General features: G+C 35.9%; 3 protein-coding genes, 1 long non-coding RNA gene and 1 other non-coding gene across 6 annotated transcripts; 1 reads left to right on the top strand and 4 right to left on the bottom strand.

The window, feature by feature from the left end:
- Positions 1-989: 989 nt before the first annotated feature.
- LOC111465560 (transcription factor bHLH69-like) lies at positions 990-4,716 on the bottom strand. Its single transcript, XM_023109999.1, has 7 exons — positions 4,274-4,716; positions 4,066-4,167; positions 3,808-3,981; positions 3,660-3,725; positions 2,213-2,278; positions 2,050-2,130; positions 990-1,416 (listed from the first exon to the last, which is right to left on the bottom strand). Exons 1-7 carry the CDS (start codon positions 4,691-4,693, stop codon positions 1,066-1,068), a joined length of 1,260 nt encoding a protein of 419 aa, XP_022965767.1. The 5' UTR covers positions 4,694-4,716; the 3' UTR covers positions 990-1,065.
- On the top strand, positions 2,724-17,024 carry LOC111465764. The gene is made up of 3 exons (XR_002714281.1): positions 2,724-2,733; positions 6,366-6,370; positions 16,983-17,024. It is a non-coding gene; the product is annotated as an uncharacterized LOC111465764 (long non-coding RNA).
- Positions 8,184-12,221, bottom strand: LOC111465507 (NADP-dependent glyceraldehyde-3-phosphate dehydrogenase). Of its 2 annotated transcripts, none has more exons than XR_002714205.1 (10): positions 11,943-12,219; positions 11,572-11,765; positions 11,364-11,492; positions 11,130-11,249; positions 10,755-10,891; positions 10,349-10,504; positions 9,538-9,916; positions 8,772-8,888; positions 8,514-8,696; positions 8,184-8,478 (listed from the first exon to the last, which is right to left on the bottom strand). XR_002714205.1 is itself a non-coding variant. In XM_023109912.1 (10 exons), the coding sequence occupies exons 1-10, from the start codon at positions 12,085-12,087 to the stop codon at positions 8,323-8,325; spliced, it is 1,530 nt and encodes a 509-aa protein (XP_022965680.1). In that variant the 5' UTR covers positions 12,088-12,221; the 3' UTR covers positions 8,184-8,322. The 2 variants fall into 2 exon arrangements, 1 of the variants encoding a protein (XP_022965680.1); XM_023109912.1 differs by having other exon boundaries at positions 8,184-8,366; positions 8,588-8,696; positions 11,943-12,221.
- On the bottom strand, positions 16,372-16,445 carry TRNAT-AGU. The gene has a single exon. It is a non-coding gene; the product is annotated as a tRNA-Thr (tRNA).
- Positions 17,025-17,649: 625 nt separating the features above from the next.
- On the bottom strand, positions 17,650-21,611 carry LOC111465533 (calcium uptake protein, mitochondrial-like). The gene is made up of 6 exons (XM_023109954.1): positions 21,284-21,611; positions 20,228-20,522; positions 20,077-20,160; positions 19,778-19,985; positions 18,762-19,058; positions 17,650-17,912 (listed from the first exon to the last, which is right to left on the bottom strand). Exons 1-6 carry the CDS (start codon positions 21,609-21,611, stop codon positions 17,694-17,696), a joined length of 1,431 nt encoding a protein of 476 aa, XP_022965722.1. The 3' UTR covers positions 17,650-17,693.
- Between the last annotated feature and the right edge of the window lie 3,569 nt (positions 21,612-25,180).

A 25,180-nucleotide genomic window follows, 5' to 3' on the forward strand; every position in this document is an offset into this window, starting at 1 on the left:
ATGTTACAATAAATATGTGTAGTACATTTCAATTCTTATCTCTTCCATAGGTTGAATTGAATTTGAAATTTGTTAGGAAAGACTCACCTACTTCATTTAGTAACAACGAGAGAACGACAACACATTCAATATTTTAGAAAATAATTTATCAATCATAAATTCTATGTTAGGTCACATATATGATAAAGAGGCTACAAGGTTGTTTGCTCGATATATTTATATATAAAAATAGGTAGACGAGCGAGAGCTATGCATTCATAGAGAGGATCATTTCGGAGCGTCAATCAACTTTCGTATTTGAATATTTTTTATTTCGTTCCGTAATTGCATTATGAGCCCTTTTTCCCGTAATAAACTTGAACAAGATTTTATTTTGTATTTAATATTGTGTTGTTTGTTGTCCTTATTTTGATAAAAATTTATTGGATTTTCAACCTTTATTTTATTTGCTTTCATGAGAATTAGATTGATTCAAATTTATTTGGGTTGTTTGAATTGATTCAAACTATATATATATATTTTTTCGAGAAATCGAATTGGGATTAAAGTGTTAATTCTTATTGATATCGTAACCTTTAAATAGAATATGAACTAAATAACGAAAATATAAATTAATTAAATATTGAGAATAAAATAAAATATATATAAATCAAATTATAAAGTAAAGAATATTAAAATATAATATATAAAATTTATTCAATTAATTAAGATATAAAATTTAATGTTTTTTAAACTAAGGCATTATTATTTAATATTTTATTATTTTTTCAAATTTAATTATAAGATGACCAAAACAATCATTATCATTTGAGGGAAGGAAATATACATAAAAATAAAAATAAAAACATAACGTAAGTTTTTTTTATAATTAAATTACGAAATTCTTCCCTATATTTTAGAAAAAAATTAAAATTAGTTTTGAAGATTTAAAATTTTGTATTTATGATTTTATAAAATAAAATAATATTTTAAATTATACCAATTAAGTTTTAACTTTTTTTCTTAAATATGGGGACTAAATTTGTAATTTAAAATTTTGGTTGACATTTCGTTAACACCGTCATCTCACGGCCGAGAAATAGAGGCCTTATCTTTGACGGTGCCGTTACCCAAGGTGGTTGACTGAACGGTCAACGCCGACAGGCTGGCTGAGGTGGGGCGATCTCCGCCGCCTCTGGAGGCTGTAACAGGGCGGTTGTGACATGTGGCGGTGGAGATAGCGGTGGCTAGAGAGATGGGCATGAGACAAAGGCCTTTGCCTTGTAAGTACTGCATGGCGGAGCCCATGTCTTTCTCCATTAACTTCACCACCTGATGCTCTGTCACCGCCATCGTTTCATTAAATGCCGGAGCTCCGGCGAACGCCTGTCCGGCAGCTCCTCCGGTTCCGTTGGACTGGTTACCGTCAATCTCACCCTACATAGACGAGAAAATATTGTTAAAGATACTTTGCACTAAATTATAATTTATATATATAAAAGATATATTTGATATTTACCATCATATTTGCATAACAAATGTATCAAATGTAACTTCCATTTACACCTATGTATCTTTTTATTTATTACTCTTTCCATATCCTTGTTCTTAGATGAACACGACTTGCCACAATGATATGATATTATATATTTTAAGCATAAGTTCTCATGACTTTGCTTTAGGCTTTTACAAAAGGCTTTATCAATACCAATAGAGAGAATATTCCTTACCAATGGAGAGAGTATTCTTGGATTATAAATACATGATTATTCCCTAAATTAGGAGAACTTTCATCATACACTTTAATTTATTTGACCATAAATAGAGAACGTCCACTTTCTCAAATATTACCTAAATTCAGATTAAATACGTATATTCCATGAAATCTTAGGCATCATTATGAACTATAAGGTGGGTAAAATCATGAATCTTCCAGAGCAACAAAACATGATCATGAAATCTCATGATACGAATCATAAACTAATAATGATTCCAAATCCAAAAAATATAATGGATCATATCCTTTTCATGACAAAGAAATTAGTTGAAAAAGTGAAGATTTGGTAGTACCTCAGAGTGGGAGGACATGTCGGCAACAAGCTGGGACGGCATGGAGGCAGTGGCGCCGCCCAGCCTGCTCATACTCAGAACCTACAACCACACACCCAGCAAAGAAAATCAGTAAAATTCATTCTATTTATGTTTGTCTTCCAACTGTAGTGAGACAGATTACTTTGACTTGAAGCTGGAGGAACTTCACGTAGTCTATGATCTCATCCAGCATTGACGCCTTGTCTGTCTGTCATTCCAAAATCCATTTCAAGCAACAAAAATCAGCCAAACTTAGCATTAATATAGCTCAACGGTTCAACGGTTTTATTCGTACCATCAAATATCCGAGTGAATATATAAGTGAGGTACACTATTTTCATGGAAAAACTATAAGCACACTTATGTTTAAAATAGACAAACCCGGATAGAGTTTAATTGTCCCTAATGACTGATATTAGAGTCATGTCCAAAATATTATTCAGCTACACATTAGTATGTATGTATCTTTCTTGTAAGAGCCCAAACTCACATTAGTATTGTTGGCTGACTTGTTATGTATCGACGTCAACCTCACGGTTTTAAAACGCTTAGTTAGAGAGAGGTTTCTACATCCTTATGAGAATACTTCGTTCCCTTCTACAACCGATGTGGGATTTCACAATCTACCCCCTTGGAGTCCCACACCCTTATAAGGAATCCTTCGTTTCCCTCTCCAACCGATGTGGGATCTTACAATCCATCCCCTTGGAGTCCCACACCCTTATAAGAAATGTTTCGTTCCCTTCTCCAACCGATGTGGGATCTCACAATCACCCCCTTAGGGTCCCACACCCTTCTAAGAAATGATTCGTACCCCTCTCCAACCGATGTGCAATCTCACAAGCACACTGCCCGATGTATCCACCCCCTTGGGGTCCCAAGGACACTCTGCCTGATGTCTAACTTTGATACCATTTGTAACGACCCAAACCTACCGCCAACAAATATTGTTAGTTTGGCCAGTTACTTATCGTCATCTGAATTTTAAAACATGTCTACTAGAGAGGTTTCCACACCCTTGTAAAGAATGCTTTCTTTCTTCTCTCCGACAAAGGTGAGATCTCACATTCTATAAACTATTACTAAAATTTTGAAATAGAAAATGAGAAATAGACCAAATATGGTTTGATCTAGCATAAAATTGATAATAAACAAACTTGAATCTAGCTCAAGAAGGCATATGTATATGTTTTAGAGGAAGTGTTCGGCAGACATATGTATATGTTCTTAAAGTGTTCGAGATCCTATGTCAAACTTGAAAAAGAAAACATATTCAACAGCTCATTACTTTTCTTATCTAAAAACGCATAAGTTTTGTAATTAAAGCTTATTCTAAAATTTTGATCCCTTATAATATTTTATCTAGAAATTCAATAACAAATATATCTTAGTCAATAATAATACTAAAAGTATATAAAATTTAAAGCTGCAAATCCCGCCATGTAAGAGTGGTCTCCGGCCCCGAATACAAGGTATTAAAAAATAAAATAAAAATAGAAAGTAAACGTGGCAGAATTAAAACCGTTGGATAAATAACAAAGCGAATGTGATGTTGACACGTGTAAGAGATAGAAAATGACGAAACAGACCTTGTTAGCGTTGGGAACCAGTTCTTGTAGAGCTTTCATTCTCTCTGCAATTCGCTCTCTCCGTAACTGTTACAAAATAATTAAAAAAATTAAAATAAATAGAGGAAGTTAATTAGCGTTAATTAATTTATTAAACTTAATTAATTACTCTTTCCGCAATACTGTGAGGATCCGTGGCTTGACCTCGCCGAGCTCTGACTCTCTGTCGCGGCTGCGCCGCTGCGCTAGCACCACCGCCGGAACCAGTCCCTACCGGAGGTGGAGTATTGGCTGATACTGGAGCTCCGAAGCTCTGTTTCTGTGAAGTTGAAGTTGAATTTCCCTGTGTATTGATGAAATGAAATTTTAGGGCAGAGCGAGGTTATGAGTTTGAAGAAGTGTACGGTCGAATCGAACTACTTATTGCCTGAGATTGATTCAGGTTATGGCTATGGCTGGAGCCGGAGGCGTTGAGGAATCCGGTGAATTCGTTGAAGAGAGACGGATTGACGGAACCGTCGGCAATAATCTGCAGGATTACGCAAATAATTTACAGGAATCGAAATGGTTTGGGAGTATTTCGTAACCTATTTTCGAATCGAATGATTAGCGATTAGATGCTCGATTTTGAGTACCGGATTAGGGCATTTGAAGGACGGAGAGCCTTCGACTTCAACGACGTCGTTTCCAGGCAATGTAAGGAGACTGGAATCTGCCGCGGTGGTGAGTAACTGCTGGTGAAGCATGGCCATGGCTATTTTGGCGGCTGGAGTGGTGTCGCCGATCTGAAAAGCGGCATTGTCGGGATTTTGCGAGAGTGGCGGTGGCTGAGGAGGGAGGTTTGAGTGTGGATTTGGAAGACCGGTAGGGAGTTCCCAGGGAAGGGGGATGGAGGAGAGGATTTGGTCGAGGAAATCGTCGGAGGAGAAGGAAGAGAGATGGAGATGAGAGGTTTGAAGGTGGTTTTGGTGGTGGTGATGTTGAGAGGTATCGGTCTCTGGCGGCCGGTTGCGGCGGTTGCTATGGCGATCGGGGAGGGAGTTGGTGAGTCTCATATCAGTCCGGCGAGAAATAAACAGAGGAGAGAGGAGCCATTAAAAGAATGAAGTTACTGAGGTTTTATAGAATGAAGATGATGACAATTTTGTCATTAAAAAAAAAGCGCGTGAGTTTCACTTTCTCTTATCATATGTATTTACCAAAAATAATGTATTTTAACTAAATAATATAATATGGTTATTTTTTTTAGTTCTTAATTTTTAAAATTTTAAATAATTTATGTAAAAAAATCTATAAAATTTTGTTAATAAAAAGCTAAAGAATTAATAAATATTTATTTATCCTAATAAAATAATAATTTAATGACGCAACTCGAACAAAAAAAAATATATATTAAAAAAAATTAAGGTTGTTTTATTGTCTGATTGTCGTGTCCATTTCACACAATCTCAATCCATCTCTTTTCGGCTACCTTCAGTTTCTAAAACAGACAAACTCACTTGCAACAACAAGCAGGTAGTCAAGTCGTAGCTGCTTGCAGGCTAGTCACTTCTATCTAGTCGTCCCGTTGTTTGTCATGAGTTTGCAATAACAGTTGTCATCATCATTTTAAAGTTTTTAAAAAAATTGAAACAAAATGAACCCGACAACTCAACCCGATCCATCTCAAACATATAAGGTTGGGTTAGGTTGGGGTGGATTACCAATTCAACTAACTCGAGCTTTTGGATTAGTGTAAAAAAATTTCTCTACCCGACTGAAGTTCACCCATATTGTACTGGATGACAATCTGGCCTTATGAAATAAATTTTATATCAATAATAAGAATAATTAAATGAAATAAATTTTGAGCGCGTGAGTGAAAAATACTTATGGAAGCGAGTGGAGGTGAAAGAGACTTAGCCTAAAAATAGTCCCCACGAACTTCATTTTTCTTTTACATTATTTTTATTTAATTGTTTTTTTTTTCCCGCTAATTTGAACACAAATCTCGGAGGGGCCGTTTGGTAAACTAAATTCAGGAGCGTCAAATTTTCAAATAATAAAAAAAATTTAATTAACAAAAATAAAGAAAAATAAATTTTAAATTTGAATTATGAAATTCCCATTTAACAAATTTTCATTTTTACAAAAACATTATTTTATTAAAATATTTAATTCTCATTTTGATGCATGTACGTGATTATTAATTAAATTTTTAAATATACTTTTTTATTATTTGTCTCTATATCTGTGATCGAATTATCTAAAACAATTTTATATGTGACAGATGAATATTATTTTAAAGTTTTGAAATTGGGATTCTTTAATTATTTGTAATCTCTTTAATTTAATTTAATGAGTTTTTCAATACGAGCAAATAAATCAAATTTGAATAAATATGTTTCTCTTTCGGTCATATCCGCTAGCGATGGACTATTACAAATGGTATCAGAGTCAAACACCAAGCGACGTGCTAATGAGAACGCTGGGTCCCCTCACATGGATTAGGCTATATTAAGGTTGGTGACCCGAGCGACCTGAATAGAATTTAGAATCCAATCCCACCTAAAGGGTTGAGTTGTTTTTTTTTTTTTTAATTATTTCAAAAAATCATATTTCTCGGTAATATATGTTACATTAATAACTAAAATCTTATAAAATTTAAATATCAAATATTTACAAGTCACAACGCCTCAAATCAATAACAAACATTAAATAGTCTTAATCTTTTTAGAAGCGGGGTAGATCAGGTTAAGTTGGATTGTAAATCCTATTTTTCGAGTTGATTAGGTTGACCCGATCAAAAAAATTTTGACATGCAAACTGAACTGAATAATGATTTGGGTTAGATAAATCGAATCATCAAATCATATAAACATCTTTAATATATTTGTACATAATGATATGTTTTTTTAATAATAAGAAAAAAAATTTATTTTTTAATATCATATCTTATCGTATATAATCAAGAGTTTACAAATTTTAGATGAAACGAATGATGAAAAGATGCCATAATTTTTTTAATGACATATCATTAATGTATAATAAAATAAACGTCGTGGGAATATATGATAATGATTTTTTTCGATATATCTTAGGAGTAAAAACAGAAGAGCCAAAAATCTTAACGTGAAGAAGCAGATACAATGAACGTACTATATTTCACGTTATTGTCAGCTTCCATATTCTTCGGTCATTCATCGTTGAATAAATTTTAAAATTCTAAATATTTTCGAGAAATATTATTTGGTGTCGGTGGAGAAATAAGACATAACTCAACAGCGCTAAAAGTAAAACTCGAGCTGGTATTGTAATTCTTTTCATCATGATATTTACGTAGATTTTCAAACTAGGTCGATGAATTTCAAAAGCGGATACGAGCGAATTTGATTTGGATTAAGATCATAATGAAATTGAATGGGAATGAGCTGTTGGCCAAATTGGATACAAAATTGGTTGGCTTAGGACATAATGTCATTTGCTATCAAAAGAACAACCAAATTAAAAATAATAATAATTTTTGAATTTCAACAAGAGATCTTATTGGGTAGAAAAAATTAATTAAAAAACAAATGATTTTTTACTTTAAAATATTGAGTTTGACTTTGAAGGGGAAAATCACATCCAACTTATTATTTAAATAATGTATCGTGACTCATTACTTCATCGAGCATTCTTAAATATAAAGACTATTAGTATTGGTTTTGTAACAATTCAAGCTCATTGTTAGTAGATATTGTCTGGTTTGGCCCATTACGTATTGCTGTCAAGTTCATTGTTTTAGAACGTGTCTACTAGAGAAAAATTTTCGCACCACCTTTGTTTCACATTGGCACACCGCTCAGTGTCTGACTTTGATACCATTGTAATAGCTCAAGTCTAACGCTAGCAGATATTGTCTATCCCGTTACGTATTATCATTAGGTTCACAGTTTTAGAACGCGTATACTAGAGAGAAGCTTCCACACCTTTATAAGAAATGTTTCGTTCTCTCTTCAATCGATGTGAGACCTCATAATCCACTCCTTTAAGGCTCAACGTACTCGTTGGTACACCGCTCAGTGTCTGACTCTAATACCATTGTAACAGTCCAAGCCCACTACTAGCAGATGTTGTCCACTTAGGCCCGTTACGTATCGTCATTAGCCTCACGATTTTAAAACACATCTACTACTAGGGAGAGAGAACTTTCCACACATTTATAAGAAATGTTTTGTTCTCCTCTCCCATCAATGTGGGAACCTCACAGGTTTAACCCCTGAACTTATAAGAAGTGTTTCGTACCCCTCTCCAATCGATGTGGGACCTTACAGATTTAACCCCTGAACTTATAAGAAGTGTTTCGTACCCCTCTCCAACCGATATGGGACCTCACACGTTTAGCCTCTAAACTTTTGAGATTTGAGTCAATGGTCATTGAACTTTCAAAATCATAAATTTAATCCTCGTTTTTCAAATTTTTTTAAATTCTAGAATCTACTAGACACAAAATCAAGATTTCAAGGGTGCGCTAGACATAAAATTCAAATTTACAAATTGAATTTATCATAGATATATTAGATACAAAATTGAAAGTTCATGAATTTATTAGACTCAAAATTAAAAGATTAGAGACTTATTAGACACTTTTAAAGATACGAACGTGAACATCTTCGGGCTTTTCGTATTTGTAGCACTGTTTTCTGCCCACTCTGAAATCCACTCACAATTTGGACCCTATGGCTCTCATACTAACAGACTTGGTTCCTAACAACAAGCACACAAAGGGAGCCAATCAAATGGCAATAATTAACATGCATACAACTCAGCTACTTGCTATTAATTTCATTACACAAAGGGGAAGATAAGGGAAGAACTACTTTAAGAAGATAGCATAAATTTCATTTTCAACACTACTTAGCTTAAGGCTATGGCAGATAGCGAGCTAGCTAGCAGGCTCCTAAAAGCTAACAGACAAACAAACTAACCCATGGTGTAGGAAGGCGTTGGCAAGTTGATCACTGTGGTCTTCACTTTGGTCATCATGTTGATGCTGTTGGTCACTCCTTGAGAGCCAATTCCACTGTCCTTGATTCCCTGTTCCACATACCCTGGTTCGTAAACGCGATATTCGTTTCGACGTAATGCTGGGGATGTAGATATTAACTATACCTGGAATGGGAAATGATCGGGTCCTCGAGCGGGCGCAGAGTTGATTTGAACTGTCCCGGTTTCCATTGCGTCGCTTATCAATATCGCCTTGTTGATGTCTTTTGTGAAGACACATCCCTGTTTTTGAACATGTTACTCATACTCAAATTGACGGTTCTAGTTAGAACACACTACAAGAATAATTATCAGACACGTTTTTAACCGTTTTTGAAATGACGAAGTTTTGGAACAACTAGGCTAAGAGAGTGTGTGATGTCCCACATTGGTTGGGGAGGAGAACAAACCACCTTTTATAAGTGTGTGGAAACCTTCCCTAGGCATTTTAAAGCCTTGAGGGGAAGCCCGAAAGGGAAAGCCCAAAGAGGACAATATCTGTTAGCGGTGGATCTGGGCTGTTACAAATGGTATCAAAGCCAGACACCGAACGATGTGCCAGCCTTCTCGCTGTTCCCCGAAGGAGGGTAGACACGAGACGGTGTGCCAGTAAGGACGCTGGCCCCAAAGGGGGGTGGATTTGGGGGTGGTCCCACATCGATTGGAGGAAGGAAAGGGTGCCAGCGAGGATGCTGAGCCCCGAAGGGGGGTGGATTGTGATGTCCCACGTTGGTTGGGGAGGAGAACAAATCACCCTTTATAAGAGTGTGGAAACCTTCCCCTAGCTGACGCGTTTTAAAGCCTTGAGGAGAAACCCGAAAGAGAAATCTCAAAAAAGATAATATCTGCTAGCAGTGGATCTGGGCCGTTACAGAGAGAGTTGTTTTCATACCTGAAGTCCAAAGTTGCTAGCATTGCAATGGTGGATTCCTTCTTCAATGGAGCTGATTCTTATGACCGGTAAAACTGGTCCAAAGGGTTCTTCCCATGCAATCCTCATATCAGGTCTAATATTATCTAATAACAAGGGCCATATCAGGTTGCCTTCTCTTCTGTACTCTTGGCAAAATGTTGCTCCCTTTTCCTTTGCATCCAATACCAACCCTTCGATGAAATTTGCCGACGACTCGGTCACGACTGGAGTAATGTCTGAGTCGTCTTCCGGGGCACCGACAGTTAGTTTAGCCACCCGGGCATTTACTTTCTCAACCAAAGCATCTGCTACGGACTCCATTACCAAAACAACCTTGACGGCGGTGCACCTTTGGCCACTGTCATCAAAAAGAAAAGAAGTATAAGGAGCTTAGTTGATGCCTGAAATATAAATGTTCCAATGTGGTTATGATTTTGGTAGGAAGAAGATCAAGTCCATTTCACTGAAGACAACCTACTCTGTTCTAAGGATGAAGAACAAGAACAAGTTATCTTCTTTCTAATAAATCAGCCAAGCGGTTTAGATTTTCATTCATGTTAAAGAAAAGTCATCTTCTTTACCCATGTGGGGTCTGTTCTCTGTTGAGGATTGTTGGGAGAGGAGCCCCACATCAACTAATTAAGGGATTGATCGTGGGTTTATAAGTAAGGAATACATTTCCATTGGTATGAAGCCTTTTGGGAAAACCAAAAGCAAAGTCATGAGAGATTATGCTCAAAGTGGACAATATCATACCATTATGAAGATTCGTGATTCCTAACAATCTCACCTGTAAGAAAAGCCTCCCTTTATGATGTTTGCAGCGACTAAATCGAGATCTGCATCCTCGAGAACAATGCAGGCGTCTTTGCCTCCTAGTTCCATTTGAAGAGGTATCATGCCTGCCTTCTTTGAAATCGCAATACCAGTATCTCCACCAGTAAAGCTGCACAGAGAAGCAGTACAAAACTGTGAGATCCCACGTCGGTTGGGGAGAGCAAAGCATCTTTATAAGAGTGTGGAAACCTCTTCCTAGTAGACACGTTTTAAAAACCTTGAGGGGAAACCCGAAAGGAAAAACTCAAAGAGGACAATATATGCTATCGGTGGGCTTGAGCCGTTACAAAAACAGAGTCATGCGAATGGGAGAAATCGTAAATCATCATCACATGGAAATGAAGTAGTGGTATGTTTACCTTATACAGTCTACACCGGGATGCATCGTGAGGAAATCACCAATCTCAGAACCTTTACCAGTGACACAACTAATAAGGCCTTTAGGAAAACCAGCAAGATGGAAGCAATGCACCATATGAAGAGCGGAAACAGCACCCTGAGTATGGTAAGAGCATTATACAGATGACAAACAAATTGCACAGTCTCTACATGATGCTAATATCTGTTCTGTTTTAGTTGATTCTGAATTCATGATCCACTCGACAGAACCGAGTTAAATGAAACAGAAAAGGAATTTACAGTCAGTTGCAAGCGCGTCGAGTTATTTGATTCATTGTTCATCAATGGAGATTGTATTAAAGAGAGAATGATGAGCTAATTTAGTATTAGAGTACCTGAGTTGGAGGCTTGAGGACGATCGAATTTCCAGCAATCAAAGCCGGTGCAATTTTCGAGACAGCCAGATTGACAGGATAGTTAAATGGAGGAATGGCTAAGATCACACCAAGTGGGATCTGAATATTTCATGTTCAAAAGTGAAGCATAAAACAGATTAGGAACATGAAATTGTGCTTTATAATCTAAAAGTAGTTTTGTCCCATAAGAACAAAGAAGAACAGAACATGTACCTTGGAAGTAAGGCAATATTTGGTCCTTTCATTTCCAGGAAAACTATCAGAAACCAAGAACTTCCCTTCTCCCAAGAGCCTAACACCTTCTTCAGCACAATATGAAACAAGATCCCCAGACCTCACAACCTTCACATCATTCAAACCATTATCACTTCACATTTCAAGAGCTAACAATCCAACAAGAACAGCAGTAACTCAGTAGTACCTCAGTCACTGCATCTTTAGCTGGTTTTGCAATTTCCTTCACCAAACACTCAGCAATGGGTGCTTTATGTTCTTTCAAAATTGCAGCTGCTTTATGAAGAAGCTCAGCTCTCTTCCACAATGGAGTCTTAGCCCATGATTTCTGAGCAGTTTTGGCTATTTCCATCACTTGATTAACCTCCTCTTGGTTACAAGCTATTTTAACAAACACCTCATAGGCATGAATAACCCTTTAAACAAACATAATTCACTAACATTTCTACCAACCCACAACATTAATTTCAAAAAATTTCTCATACATTCAGCAACATAATCTCATAATTCATTGAGAAGAAACAGAATTCCATGGAGAAATGGGATTAGTCATCATACCTTGAACTCTGTACTGCGTCTTCCTCGAAGTGGGGTTGATAATGGCGACGCTCTTCCCGGAGGAGGATTTCTTCCACTCACCTTCGGAATAGTATTTGTAAACTTCACCGTCGAGAATCTCTGCAAAAACTCCATTACCCGCCATGGAAAATGATGAGAAAAGAAACGGGGATTGGGGAATTTGGGGGAGATTCTTTAGAGAGAAGAAGAAATTGAAGAGATGAAAACAGGGGAGTACGTGGATGAATTTGGGAGATGGGTTTTGGTGGATTAAATAGGAGGAAGAAAAAGAACCACGCTTTTGATTCTGTAAGTCCCAAACCAGGGAGTGGCTTCTCTTTCGCCATGTGAACGTTTAACTGTTTTTACTGTTCACTGTCTTTTTATGGCAAATGAGATGTTTTTTTTTTCTTAATTTAAAAAACACTAAAATAAATACATATTTGCTTTTTTTTTCTTTTTTTTTTTGGGTTTTTAATAAATATAAATATAAATATTTAATTTTTTTAATTGTCCAAATTAATAAAAATACGTATTTTGTGCTTACCATTATTTTTAAAAAATATATTTAAATTTTAAAAAATTACATTAATATCCAATAGTCCAAAATTTTTAATGTTATTTTGATTTTGGAGGAAAAATAACGAAAACAAAATTATTAAACAAATAACCTTAAATTATATTAAAATTTTAATTAAAAACGACTGAGATGAGAAATACATAGAACACATGTTTCATGCGTAAGAACTTGAATTTATCGTGTTACATGAACAAATTAGATAATTTGGCTTCCTTGACTCGATATATATATATATATATATATATATATATATATATCAAATTTATCGCTACTTGGTCGAGAATATATGTTTCAGCTCATCTTTAATTAATATTCATTTCGAATCATGTCTTCTCAAGACTATTTTGGATATTCAATTCAATTTCAGTTGTAATATTCTATATAAGTCGGAAAATGTATTAAGAAGTTTAAGGTAGTGTAAATGATCAAAGGGTAGTAACTCGTATTACGGGAGAAAATTTTGTGCAGTGTTCCATTACTATTAATGGGTGGCTTCATGGTTTTTTAGGGGCACATGCATCCCAAGTGCTCGTGTTTTATGGTTCACATTATCTGCATAAGACCTGTTTTTCCTAGGTGTTCGGTTGAACAATTTCATTGCCTGAACCTATCTTCTTTTCCTCGAGCTACTTACTCCCTCTCGCTATCGGTTCGAAATGTGGAGATACCTTTCCCTTTACAGTCTCTCTCGCATATTCAATTCCTTCCTCGCTCCTTCGCTTCCCTTCCTCTTTCTCTTTTCCTTACTTCATAGGGTGACTCTCGATGTTCATTGGCCTGTTGCGCCTGTAGCTGCGAACTCAACTGTCTGCTTGGTCTGTCTTTTTCCAAGTGAATTAGAGAGGCGGATCTGATTGGTACGCTATTTGCCGATCTTTCTTTTCGTGCGGGTGCCACGGAATGGGCGAAGATCACTGCAGGGCCAGATCTTGATGTAGATAGGAGTTATCAAGCTGAGAGGAGAAGGAAGCTCACATTATGAAAGTTGAGGCTTGACTCTAACGGGTCTGTTAAAGTTTCCTTGCTACGGCCTCTTTATTAATATCCCGTTAGTCACTTTTATCCGTTGAGCGAGGGCCTTTCATTTTGCATGGGATGTCATGAAAATGTACTTGTCAATCTAAACATAAACCGATGGTTAGAGACTCGAATCCCCCCATTTTCAGACGTTGAACTAAAACTGATATACCATTCCACAAAATCTATAACCCTACATAAAAAATTAACATATAACATGTCGTTTACAACATGGGTAGTATGAATCTTAAAAATTTGAACTCATGGAGCGTTCTTGTCACTCCTTAGGAAACAAAACTCAATCCAATTCCTTTTTTCTTACATTCTACTACACTTTGCTAGTGTCGTCGTGGTACGAAACATAAAATCTTAAAAGATAATGAACAAGAGAAGAGAGGATCGAGAACATGTTTTGTAGAGAAGAGAGGATCGCCTACGACCAAACTACGAGTACAAGTAGGAAGGCGGGTAGGGAGAGAAGCGGTTGAGCTGCCTTCTCAATCAATATTTGATTGACTCTTATATACCGACCCAAAGAATAAATTGGTTCGTACAATGTTAATTCAAGCATAACTCAATAGATAAGATTATCGGTTCATTCCATGAACCTTGGAATATCCAATAAGCCGACCATCCATTATGAGCTTTGGGATTGGTTGAATTGATAAGAAGGGTTGGTTCTCATTATGGGTAAAAGCCCTCAACCATAACTTTCCCTTTGTCACACATCCATTTCTACATAGAGAGTAGTGCCTTTGTTGTAACTATATCTCTTCACTTACCTTTCAAATTTAGTGGCAAAGAAACCTATTCCAATCACGAATTTGGTGCTAATTATAAAAACGACGACTCGAGATTCAGATTACAGCAACACCCATGCACGTAGCTTGCTCCATCGAGCACGAGACTCAAGGAAATCGACTCGAGCATGAAATTCAGACTATAGTAACACTCATGCACCTAACAATCCTTGTGGATGAAATTCAGCGAAATTTCGACTCCAAACAGTCGTTTGGAGTGGATTTCTACTTTCTCTCTCGGTCACTCTCGTCTTCTTTTTTTCTTCCATTCTTATCAATCTGATGATGGCTAATCAAGACCTCTAATTAAGAAATGATGGTCAAAATGACCAATTTACCCCTAAGAGTTGACTTTGACCGATTTTCTCATATATTTTTCTTAAATTCTCGGATTTATGTAAGTATTTTTCTCTTCTATCTCATCTGTAAATTCAACATTTAAGATTCTCAATATAGTTTTGAAAGTTCGATTTAAAAAGAAAAATCGAGTTTTTGATTTCTCGTTGGGCTCAAGTGTTAGAATAGATTACTCCCAAAATGAGACTCACTAGTGATTTGTTTACTTTAAACTTTTATAATTTCGTTTTCAAAAAGTTCTATCTCCTCCAAGAAAGTCGGATTGGTGCTCGAGACATGTTTGTCACCAACCTAAATAATTATAGAGAATATATAAAGACAAAGCAATTTTCTTAAATGATATTTCATGTGGTTTCTAAGCCTTTGGATAAGCCAAGTTTGTGGCTATGCTGCTCAATGACTTCTTTGTGGTGATTGTGAAAGAACATGAAGGCAAAGTGACCCACCATTTCTTTATCTCTATTCCATGGCCATATGTTCAATAAAGCTAAAGGAAAATTGAATTTCTAGAATATTCCTCTCATTTCTTACATTTACCACGTTCATTATTTTCACTTACCTACTATCGAATATTATGCCGTGGAATATTCCAACTCTATGTTTAAAAGATATCATTACTATTTGACTCGGGCCTGTTCTAAAAAAGTCGAGGCATGTGGGTTGTTTTCATGCTTAAAGTGAAAACTATCCTCACGAGCTAATACAAGTTCTTTTAACATGTTTTGTGTGATATCCCACATTGGTCGGGGAGGAGAACGAAACACTCTTTATAAGGGTATGTAAACCTTTCCTTAGCAAGCGCGTTTTAAAAGCCTTGAGGAGAAGTCCAAAGAGGATAATATCTACTAGCGGTGGTGGGTCTGGGCCGTTACATTCGAGTAAATGAGGGGTATATGAATGAATCAAGACCACATCCGAATGAAGAGGTGCACCTTTCTTTTCAGTGGCTCAATCATATATTTTGAGCAATACTATGTTGGATGATCTCCTAGGAACTTTCATGTAAGTGAGGACAAAACATGTTGGAATGACTCGCGTTAGTCTGTGAGGATAATGTCGAGTCATCAGGTGATGAATCTAGATTTTGAATCTTGACCCACATCCTGGACATGGGTCGTTACAGATGTAGCCTTAAATCATCAACCTCTGTTTTACTCGAGCGTTGTAAACTCGAATTTGAATATTGGAGCTTGGATGGATAAGATTGAGGTTGTTCCATGGTTGAAATTGTTAGGTGTGTGGTCCTAAAAGCCATTTCTTCATATCAATAATGGGCTCTACACAAGAGGGGCAATAAATATCACTCCTATGAGTGAATTGCACTCAATATTTATCAACTATCCAACCACTTTTTTTGGCTTAGTATTAACATCAAAATAAATATTTATATAGCTTATTCAAATTTTCTCCAATCAACGTCTTACTTTATTAAATTGTGTTCAAATCAGCATTTTCTAAGTCAATTTATTAATAAATATAGTTTTACCGATATAGTAGACTTTTTTCGAATTTTCTTTTTAACTAAAATAAAAATTTTAAGATAAAAGTAAAAGTAAAAGTAAAAGTTTTACAAATAAAAAATAATAAAAAAATGTTATTATAATTGAATATTATTGTAATTTGTAAATTAATTTAATCACAAAAATGAAGAAAATTGAATTAAAATACAACAATATGCTTTCATTGAGAGTCGAACTCAAGACCTCCCGCTTACTAAACGGGTGCTCTAACCAACTGAGCTATGAAAGCTTTTAGTTTGGGGTTTTAAATTTATGTATATTTTTTTATTTTCTTTTTCAAATACTTATTATGAAATTGACTTTTATTTCAATAAAATAAAGAAGGGTAAAAAGAGGATTTGAACTTAAAACTTAAACGAACAACAAAATTAATTTTTTATTACATGATCCTTAATAACCTGATGTGTAGCTTTTTCTTAGGTTCGTAGAGTCGGTTTTCTCATTAGAAGATGTCATTCGGTTGATGAGAAATAAAAAGGAATATCGAAAATTCGAGTGGTTGAAGCTGAAGCAGTTACTTTCGAAGTAACAGAAAGAAAAGCAACGAGTGGAGTGGGAGAGTCAGAGTCGAAAAGAGGATTCCTCACTTGTTTCTCTCATTCAAAACCGTGCATGAGACTTTCATCTCGCACGGCTCCTAAGCTAAGTGATAAAAGAAAGAAGAACTCATCTTCTTTCATTTTTTTATTACCTTCCTAGCGTATGTATAAGACCGAATCCATTCAATTTCTAAAAAGGATTACTAATCCTTCGAGGAACCCTTTAGTGGTTGTGAATGACTGATTTTTCTCAATCCTTTCGACCTTAGTTCCATAGGAGCAAGTCAGAAAGATTGAGAAATAGAACCATCTGATATGACTCGTTCTCAATAGCCATGTGATGATCATCTTAGGGTGATCCTTTTGTCGACGGATGCTCCTATTACACTCGTAGTCTCTGAAGGATGAGAACCAACTATGTAGAATCTACATCGAGAATTCGTCTCCACCAGGCAACCGACCAAGGATCATAACGCACTCTTCACACAACAAATCCACATTGAAGTTGACTGATTCACTTGGCCAATTGTTAGAATGTGTACGAGATACCATAGTGACCCAATATCTCAATAACACATTTGTCTAACGCTTCAAAAATGAGATTGAATATACAAAAGAACGATCTAACTAGAAAGTCACCCTTGGACATAAAAAATGAGGTAGATCTAACTCAAATTAATTCGTGAGATAAAATTGAGCCTAAATGATCAAAGTACGACGAACGACCAATAAACACCCGACATGATTCAAAGTTAGATCAATCACGCACCATTTTACCGTTTGTTTTCCAAAATTTTTGTGGCTTTTTATTTAGATCAAACTTGTAAAAGAACAGCTTGGATTACATTCATAAACTCTAAAGAAAACGACACAGAAAAGTATTAGGTCATGTTGAAAAATTTACAATAAGCCGAGGCTGCCATGGATATCTCTTGAACTCAGCTGCGAACAAAGAGCTTTGCAGAAGAGCATCGAGCCGCACAGCTGAACCAGCATGACAAAAACCCCGACACGCCCAAAGCCGCTTGCGAAGAATTGACTTCTCTTCTCTGGATTACTCTCACAAACTCATTCGAGCTCAAGTCGCCATCGCCATTCGCGTCAAATATGTGAAATATTATGTCCACGACATTGGCCGTGATCGAAACTCCACAGACCTTGCTCCCAAAAGCCACAAGAATCATCAGATTTAGGATTTAGTATAGGTGACACATATCTAGGGTTTAGGATTTATTATAGGAAAATATCTGTCCCATCAGTCATTCAAGTCCTTGAGAATGATTTTGATTGTTGGGATTGGGATCTTCCCGAACAGAAAAAGATGGCAATCGATTTGATAATGATCAAGTAAGTGACATTGCTTTTTCTGCCCAAACCCAGAAATCCCCAAAGACTTCTCTATGAAGAATACGAATCGGAGTTCGAAGAAGGAAAAGGAGGAGTCCTCGACCCACAACAGATAGAGGAGGATTTATTCAATCACATAATTCGAGCTCCTATAATATGGCACGTTTTCTATCTGATTGTATTGAAAGGCCCAATGAATTGGGATTTCCTTATTGGACTAGGTCATTTCTGGACAAACGGATCATTTATGATGAAGGGAATAAACCCTAAACCCTAGATATTTGAATGTAATAGCGAGAAATAAACCCTAAGCCCTAGATATTTGAATGTAATGAGGAATAAACCCTAAGCCTAGATATTTGACTATAATGAGGAATAAACCCTAAACCCTAGATATTTGATTGTAATAACGAGAAATAAACCCTAAACCCTAGATATTTGATGGTAATAACGAGGAACGAACCCTAAACCCTAGATATTGACTGTAATAACAAGGAACGAACCCTAAACCCTAGATATTTGACTGTAATAACGAGGAACGAACCCTAAACCCTAGATATTTGACTGTAATAACGATAGTTATCATGTATTGCTCTATCCATATTAAAACTTCCAATTTAGATGAGTGATTTTAGCAAATATTTTCACGTGATACTTACTTGGGAAGCGGCTCGTTGGAAATCTTGTTTTGTGAGCTCTCCATTTACTTTTCCATAGCTGAAAATGGCCAATGAGAAGGGTTCTAGCTTCTTGCGTAGCTCAGCGAAGTGTTTGAATTCTTCGTATGTGATTCGGATGTTTTTGAAATGGTGTTCTTTGTTTAATGCTTCAACTCGATCGAGGAGTTTGTCTATGTGGTTTATGTCGGCTGATGCAACGATGGAGAGTGCGAAGTCTTTGGCTGATATGCTTCCTTGTGACTTGAAATCATAATGTGAGAACTCTAGTTTAAGTATCTGCAAAATCACCCAATTCAAAAGTTTTGGTGTTCGAATCACGAATGCCATAATCCGCTCTTCTTTTGTTAAGCTAAGGGATTCGAACGTTTAAGGATATAAGTCTAAACATGTGAACGTTTGATAACGTTTGTTGGGGAGAGATTTCCACACCCTTTAAGGAATGTTTCGTTCTCTTCTCCAACCGATGTGGGATCTTACAATCCACCCGTTAAGAGATTTCCACACCCTTACAAGGGATGTTTCATTCTCTTCTCCAATCGATGTAGGATCTTACAATCCACTCCCTTGGGAGTCAAGGTCCTTGCTAGCACACAGTCCGATATCTAGCTCTAATACCATTTATAACCACCTAAACCCACTAATAGTAGATATTACAATTCACCCCTTGGGGGCCAAAGTCCTTGCTAGTACACCGCCCGATGTCAGCTCTAATACCATTTGTAACCACCCAAATCCACTACTAGTAGATATTGTCCACTTTTGTCTGTTACGTATCGTTGTTAGTTTCACGGTTTTAAAAAACGTCTGTCATAGAGAGGAATGTTTTGATCCCCTCTCAAGCCAACGTGGGAATCTCACATACAAGCTTCCCGCCGACGCGGGATCTCACATACAAGCTTCAGCGGCTTTTACCCAAGCAAATCACTATTGAAACTAACCCATTGGTTCGATATTTCGAAGATTTGAATAATACAAAATTCGAAGGGAAATCGTACCTCATCATGAAGTTGTCTTAAGAATTGGACGAACTTATCATGGTGAAGAGAGCCATTTCCATCTTGACCAAAGAAATACTCAACCAAACCACCATTTTCAACGCAAGCTTTCACCCCAAGCCTTCTCCCATCTCTATGATGAGCTCCTTGCCTGTTTTGTTTCCTCATCAACCCCATCACTTTCTTGAACTCCTCCCTGTCTATTTCTCTATTTCCACCACCAAAATGGTTCAAAAATGGCAAAAAAAAACATGAAAAAAACATGAAACACGACACAAATAGAGAACAAATTGTCTAACCCATTGTTGTCAATATCAAACATTTTGAACGCCACTGAAAAGCTCGACTCCGGTATGCTCAAAAGTGTAACAAAAAAGATGTACCTGAAATTGTTCATTAAGCTTTAAATTGAGTATTAGATATAAGAAGGAAAAGGGTTGAGCTTTATACTCTGCAAAGGAGATGAGTCCATCATTGTTGGTGTCAAAAAGCATGAAGAATTTAGAAGGAACACAATAGAGCTCTCCATGAACTCTTCTTTCTCCTCGTAGAAACCCTTCTCTTACTCGATTCGACTCCGATGGAGGAAATACAGGAACAATCGCTCTCATTAGATCCGATGGTGTCATGAAAATTTCTCCGTCCACTGTGTGAATAGATGCAAAATACTCGAACACCTTCTCGGGAGGGCTTTGGATTCTTATTCGTTTTTCGTAGTTGAAAAACACCCGTCTTCTGTAATCATCTGGAATTGATCAGACACAAAACATGAACAAAAGATTAAATATACCGTTAACCATTAGATTAAAATGTTGGATACGAAAAAACACCCGTGTTTTGTAATTATTTAGAATCGATCGGACACAAAATATGAACAAAAGAATAAGTTTACGGTGACCCATTAGGTTAAAATGTTGGATACGAAAAACAGTCTTCTGTAATCATTCTTATGTAATCATCTAGAACCATTCGCACACAAAACATGAACAAAATATTTTTAAAATGTTGTCTATTAGGGATAGATTTTCACACCCTTATAGAGGTGTTTCACTCTCCTCCCTTACCATCCACTCCTAGGCGAGCATCCAAACCAACGTGGGATCTTACAAGCATCCTCACTAGCACTTTTCTATTCCCCAATCGACGTGGGACCCTCGCAATTCACAATTCACAATTCACCCCCTTGGAGCCCAGCATCTTTACTGGCACACCGCCTCGAGTCCACTCTCTTCAAGGCTCAGCCTCCTTGTTGGCACATCACCCAGTGTCTGGCTCTAATACCATTTATAATCAGCTCAGTCTCCTTTGGCTCTAATACCATTTATAATCAGACCAAGTTCACAGCTAGCACATAATGTCCTCTTTAGGCTCTCCTTCAAACTTCTCTTCAAGATTTTTAAAACGTGTTGGGAGAGGTTTCCACACCCTTATAAAGGGTATTTCGTTCTCCTCCCCAGTCAATATGAAATCTTACTATCATATTAGGGTTGATGAACATTCTTTTACCTCCAAATAGAAACCTTGGTTTCTTAGTTGCATTTTGATTTGGCAATGGGTATGGAAACCGATCTTCGTTCACCGTCCATGTTGTTTGTTTCGAAAAGTCAGCAAAAGAAACTTGCAAATTTGAGCTAAAAAGCGATCCAACTCCGACAATCAAAGCTCCAGAAGCAATTGATTTGGTTAAGAAGTCGAATATGGAGCTTCTTCTATTATCTCGTTCGGAGCCAGCTTGTTGAGAAGAGAATGAAACAGTGATAAGTTGTCTTGAAGCTATAAATTTATGGATCGATTTGGAATTAGATTTTGAAGCTAAAGACGTCAAAGAAAACATACTATAATTCAAATCGATCTTCAATGTCTCCAAGAAAAAATGGCTAAGGAAGAACAGAAGAGAGAGACATAAATAGGTTAACCAAAAATTGGATCCGAAAATGAGGCATTTGATTTGGTCATTGGTTATAACGGTTTTTTCAAAAGTTAGTTGGTTTTTGTGGAGTAAGAAATTAATTTTTTATTAAATTAAAAACAAATATATATTTGATTAAATTTATATTTATACCTCAATTGGTTTGGGCCTATATATAATGGGCTTTGTGGAAATGTTATGAATTGAGGCCCATTAACTTTCTCAGGGGTTCGTGGGTTGAGTTGAATTTGTTCGGTTTGTTTGGGTCATTTATTAAAAAAAATATATTTATTACAAAAATAAAAAATTAGTTTTAAAAAATCCAGATACAAATTACCTTCCGAATAGTTTTAAAAAATATTTTATAGAGTTACTAGAGAATAAATAATCAAAAAATAATTATATAATAAAAAAATATGTATGTATAAAATTAACAATAAATTCGAATAATTTTACCAAAATTGTACGAGTTAAGTTTTGTTATATATATATATATATTTTTTTTTTTGGGTAATTGAGCTTTTTAAATATTCCGTAACAAAGGAGAAACATGTTTATTTTTGACGTCACGATCATGTTTGTTCAAAGCATGTTGCTTATGGCCCCATGACAGATGTCCTAGTCTTGCTTGTACGGGTTGGTTGGCAAGGACGTCAACTAATTGAGTGGGGGAGGATGTCATGGTCATGCAGTTGTTATGCATGTCCAAGGCGTATTGTCAATAGCCGCATGACAGATATCTCGGTCTTGCTTGTCCCATAAGTATTGTCCATGGTTGCATATCCGTTTCAAATCACTTTTGTTTTCCTCTTAAATAGGTCTTTGCCATTTGAAAATAGATCCTTTTTTATTTTTAGTTATAGAAAAATATTTTTTAAGAAAAAAAAATATAATACGAAGTTGGAAACTTTCAAGATGCTCATTTGAAATTATTGGGAAAAAAAATGTGGCGTTGTCGTGTTGTGACATGTGGGATGGTCCCCACATCTGTCATTTTTTTGAGTGCCTTATCCATTATTTTCCTTTTCCAAAAATAATTAAAATTGAAGGAAATAAAAAGAAAAATATGTCTTATCAACTCTAGAAAGTGACGTGGAGGTGAGCCCCTTGTGATTGTGACATAAATGATAAAGTATTATATATTTAAATTCTATAAATAAATAAATAAATAAAGTAAATACTAGTTTAAAAATTAATATATATTTAAAAATAATGGCTGACCACTCTTTTTTTTTTTAAAAAAAAAATGAACACATTTTAGAGAGGGAACTGAATATTAGTGTGATATTGTCCACTTTCAACATAAACTCTCATGACTTTGCTTTAGTCTTCCCCAAAAGACCTCACACCAATGGAGAGAGTATTATTTGTTTATAAACCCATGATCATTTTCTAAATTAGCAGATGTGGGATTTTTATCATCCAACAAGGCTGACGGCGATATGTAACGGGCCAAGACAAACAATATTTGTTAGTGATGGGCTTGAGTTGTTACAAATGATAATAGAGCCAGACATCGAGTTATGTGCTAGCGAGGACGCTAAGCCTCCAAAAGAAGTGAATTGTGAAGTCTGACATTGGTTGCAAAGAAAAACGACCTTATAAGAGTGTGGAAACCTCTCCCTAATATATATGTTTTAAAATTGTGAGACTTACCGTAATACGTAATAGGTCAAATCGAACTCAAATTCTTCTCTTAAAAGTTATAGGTTGTCAATCGATACCGACCAAACTTGTAAACCAGGATTCGTTCGAGGGCCAAGCAATGATGTGGGAAAAGAGAGAGGTGATACTCTATGTCGGGCCTCTCAAAAGCTTGCAACTTCGATTTCGAAGTGGTATCGAAGAACACCGATACATGATATTTAAATCTTATTTTATCTAGTTAGCTACTTTTATGGTTGATATATTGAATCAAGTTAAGTTAATAAATAAATTTGTGACATAAAATATAATTTATATATTTTATTTTCTTTTTCCATATTAGCATTTCTTTCCCTCTTTTTGCAAAAACTCATTCAGTGCACCATGCTGGAGCTGACAAGGTATGACCCCTCCTATAAACAAAGAAACAAAATAAACAAACGATCTTTTTTTAAAAAAAGAAATAAATAAAATAAATAAATTATCTTTTTAAACATATTCTTACAGAATAATTAAGAAATCTTCAAGAACAAAAAAATAAAAATTACTATGATTAAAAATTGATTATTATTATTTTCATTTTTAATTTGGATTGAATTAAATTTTTTGAAAAATTCAAAATTCGACCTAACTCACCTATTTTTGTTGGGTCAATGGACTAACTTGAAAATAATATGCATCTGAATATTTAAACTCTAGATAGTTATTATTGTTAGATGAACACGACTCTTCTGATATTGTCCACTTATACGACTCTCCTGATATTGTCACTTTGAGCATAAGCTCTCATGGCTTCCCCAAAATAACTTACACCACCACAATAGTATGATATTATCCACTTTTAGTATAAGTCTCACACCAATGGAAAGAGTAACCTAAGCTCTTATGGCTTCCCCAAAAGGTCTTATCCCACCACAATAGTATGATATTATCCACTTTGAGCATAAACCTCACACCAATGGAAAGAGTATTCTTTGATTATAAATCTAACAAAGTATGTCTCCTCTTAATCCAGACTCGACTCATTTTTCTTTTGGAGTTCTTTGTTCGACATTTAAAGTTTCTATGAACATGACTAAATTTAGGGCATGGTTCTAATATTATGATAAAGTACGTCTCCTCTTAATCGAGGCTTGACTCTTTTTTTTTTTTTTTTTTTGAAGTCCATTTCAAGTTTCCTTTTTCTTTTGAAATCCTTTGTTCGACATTTCAAGTTTCTATGGTCATGGCTAAATTTAGGACATAGTTCTAATACCATGTTAGATGAACACGACTCTCCACAATGGTATGATATTGTCCACTTTGAACATAAGCTCTCATGACTTTGTTTTGCACTTCTCCAAAATCCCTCTAGACCTTTTGATTATAAACTCATAATCATTCGCTAGATTAGCTTTTTCCTCCAACAATTATCTGGATTATATATACATATAATTTTTAAATAATTTAAAAAAATTAAGAAAATAACCCAACTCAATTAAAAAAATCAACCAAATCCGATGCAATCCCTATACACCTCGATCCTGCAAAAAAAAATGATTAAGAAACAAAAAACAGAGAGAGACATCACAATCACAAGAAGAGAGAAGAAAAAGCACAACCATATTACCTCTTCCAGGCAAAAAGCAAGCACCAAGCAACCAATCAAATGGCGGTAGCACGCTGGTGAAATAGGCTGATCACTGCCTTACGCTTATCTAGAACTCACTCGCCGCCCACGCCAATGAAAGCGAAATGTATTGACAGAAACCGTCTGATTACACGGCGGAGATAACGGAATGCACGAACACGGAGAATGCAACAGAGACGATCTGTTAATGGAGCATTTTCCGAACCCTAAATCTCCGTCT

Source organism: Cucurbita maxima, unplaced genomic scaffold, assembly GCF_002738345.1.
Source record: "Cucurbita maxima cultivar Rimu unplaced genomic scaffold, Cmax_1.0 Cma_Scf00029, whole genome shotgun sequence".
Taxonomy (NCBI): domain Eukaryota; kingdom Viridiplantae; phylum Streptophyta; class Magnoliopsida; order Cucurbitales; family Cucurbitaceae; genus Cucurbita; species Cucurbita maxima.

Excerpts from the sequence above, each read along its gene's own strand:
- LOC111465560 (XM_023109999.1), bottom strand. The coding sequence starts at position 4,693 with ATGAGACTCACCAACTCCCTCCCCGATCGCCATAGCAACCGCCGCAAC. Across the intron at positions 4,168-4,273 it reads CCTTCAAATGCCCTAATCCG|ATTATTGCCGACGGTTCCGT; the intron begins GTACTCAAAATC and ends GTAATCCTGCAG. Across the intron at positions 3,982-4,065 it reads ATAACCTGAATCAATCTCAG|GGAAATTCAACTTCAACTTC; the intron begins GCAATAAGTAGT and ends ATCAATACACAG.
- LOC111465507 (XM_023109912.1), bottom strand. The coding sequence starts at position 12,087 with ATGGCGGGTAATGGAGTTTTTGCAGAGATTCTCGACGGTGAAGTTTAC. Across the intron at positions 11,493-11,571 it reads CTAAAGATGCAGTGACTGAG|GTTGTGAGGTCTGGGGATCT; the intron begins GTACTACTGAGT and ends AATGATGTGAAG. Across the intron at positions 8,889-9,537 it reads CTAGCAACTTTGGACTTCAG|GGATGTGTCTTCACAAAAGA; the intron begins GTATGAAAACAA and ends GTTCAAAAACAG.
- LOC111465533 (XM_023109954.1), bottom strand. The coding sequence starts at position 21,611 with ATGTTTTCTTTGACGTCTTTAGCTTCAAAATCTAATTCCAAATCGATC. Across the intron at positions 20,523-21,283 it reads ACCAAGGTTTCTATTTGGAG|ATGATTACAGAAGACGGGTG; the intron begins GTAAAAGAATGT and ends GATCAATTCCAG. Across the intron at positions 19,986-20,076 it reads TTTGATATTGACAACAATGG|AGAAATAGACAGGGAGGAGT; the intron begins GTTAGACAATTT and ends TGGTGGAAATAG.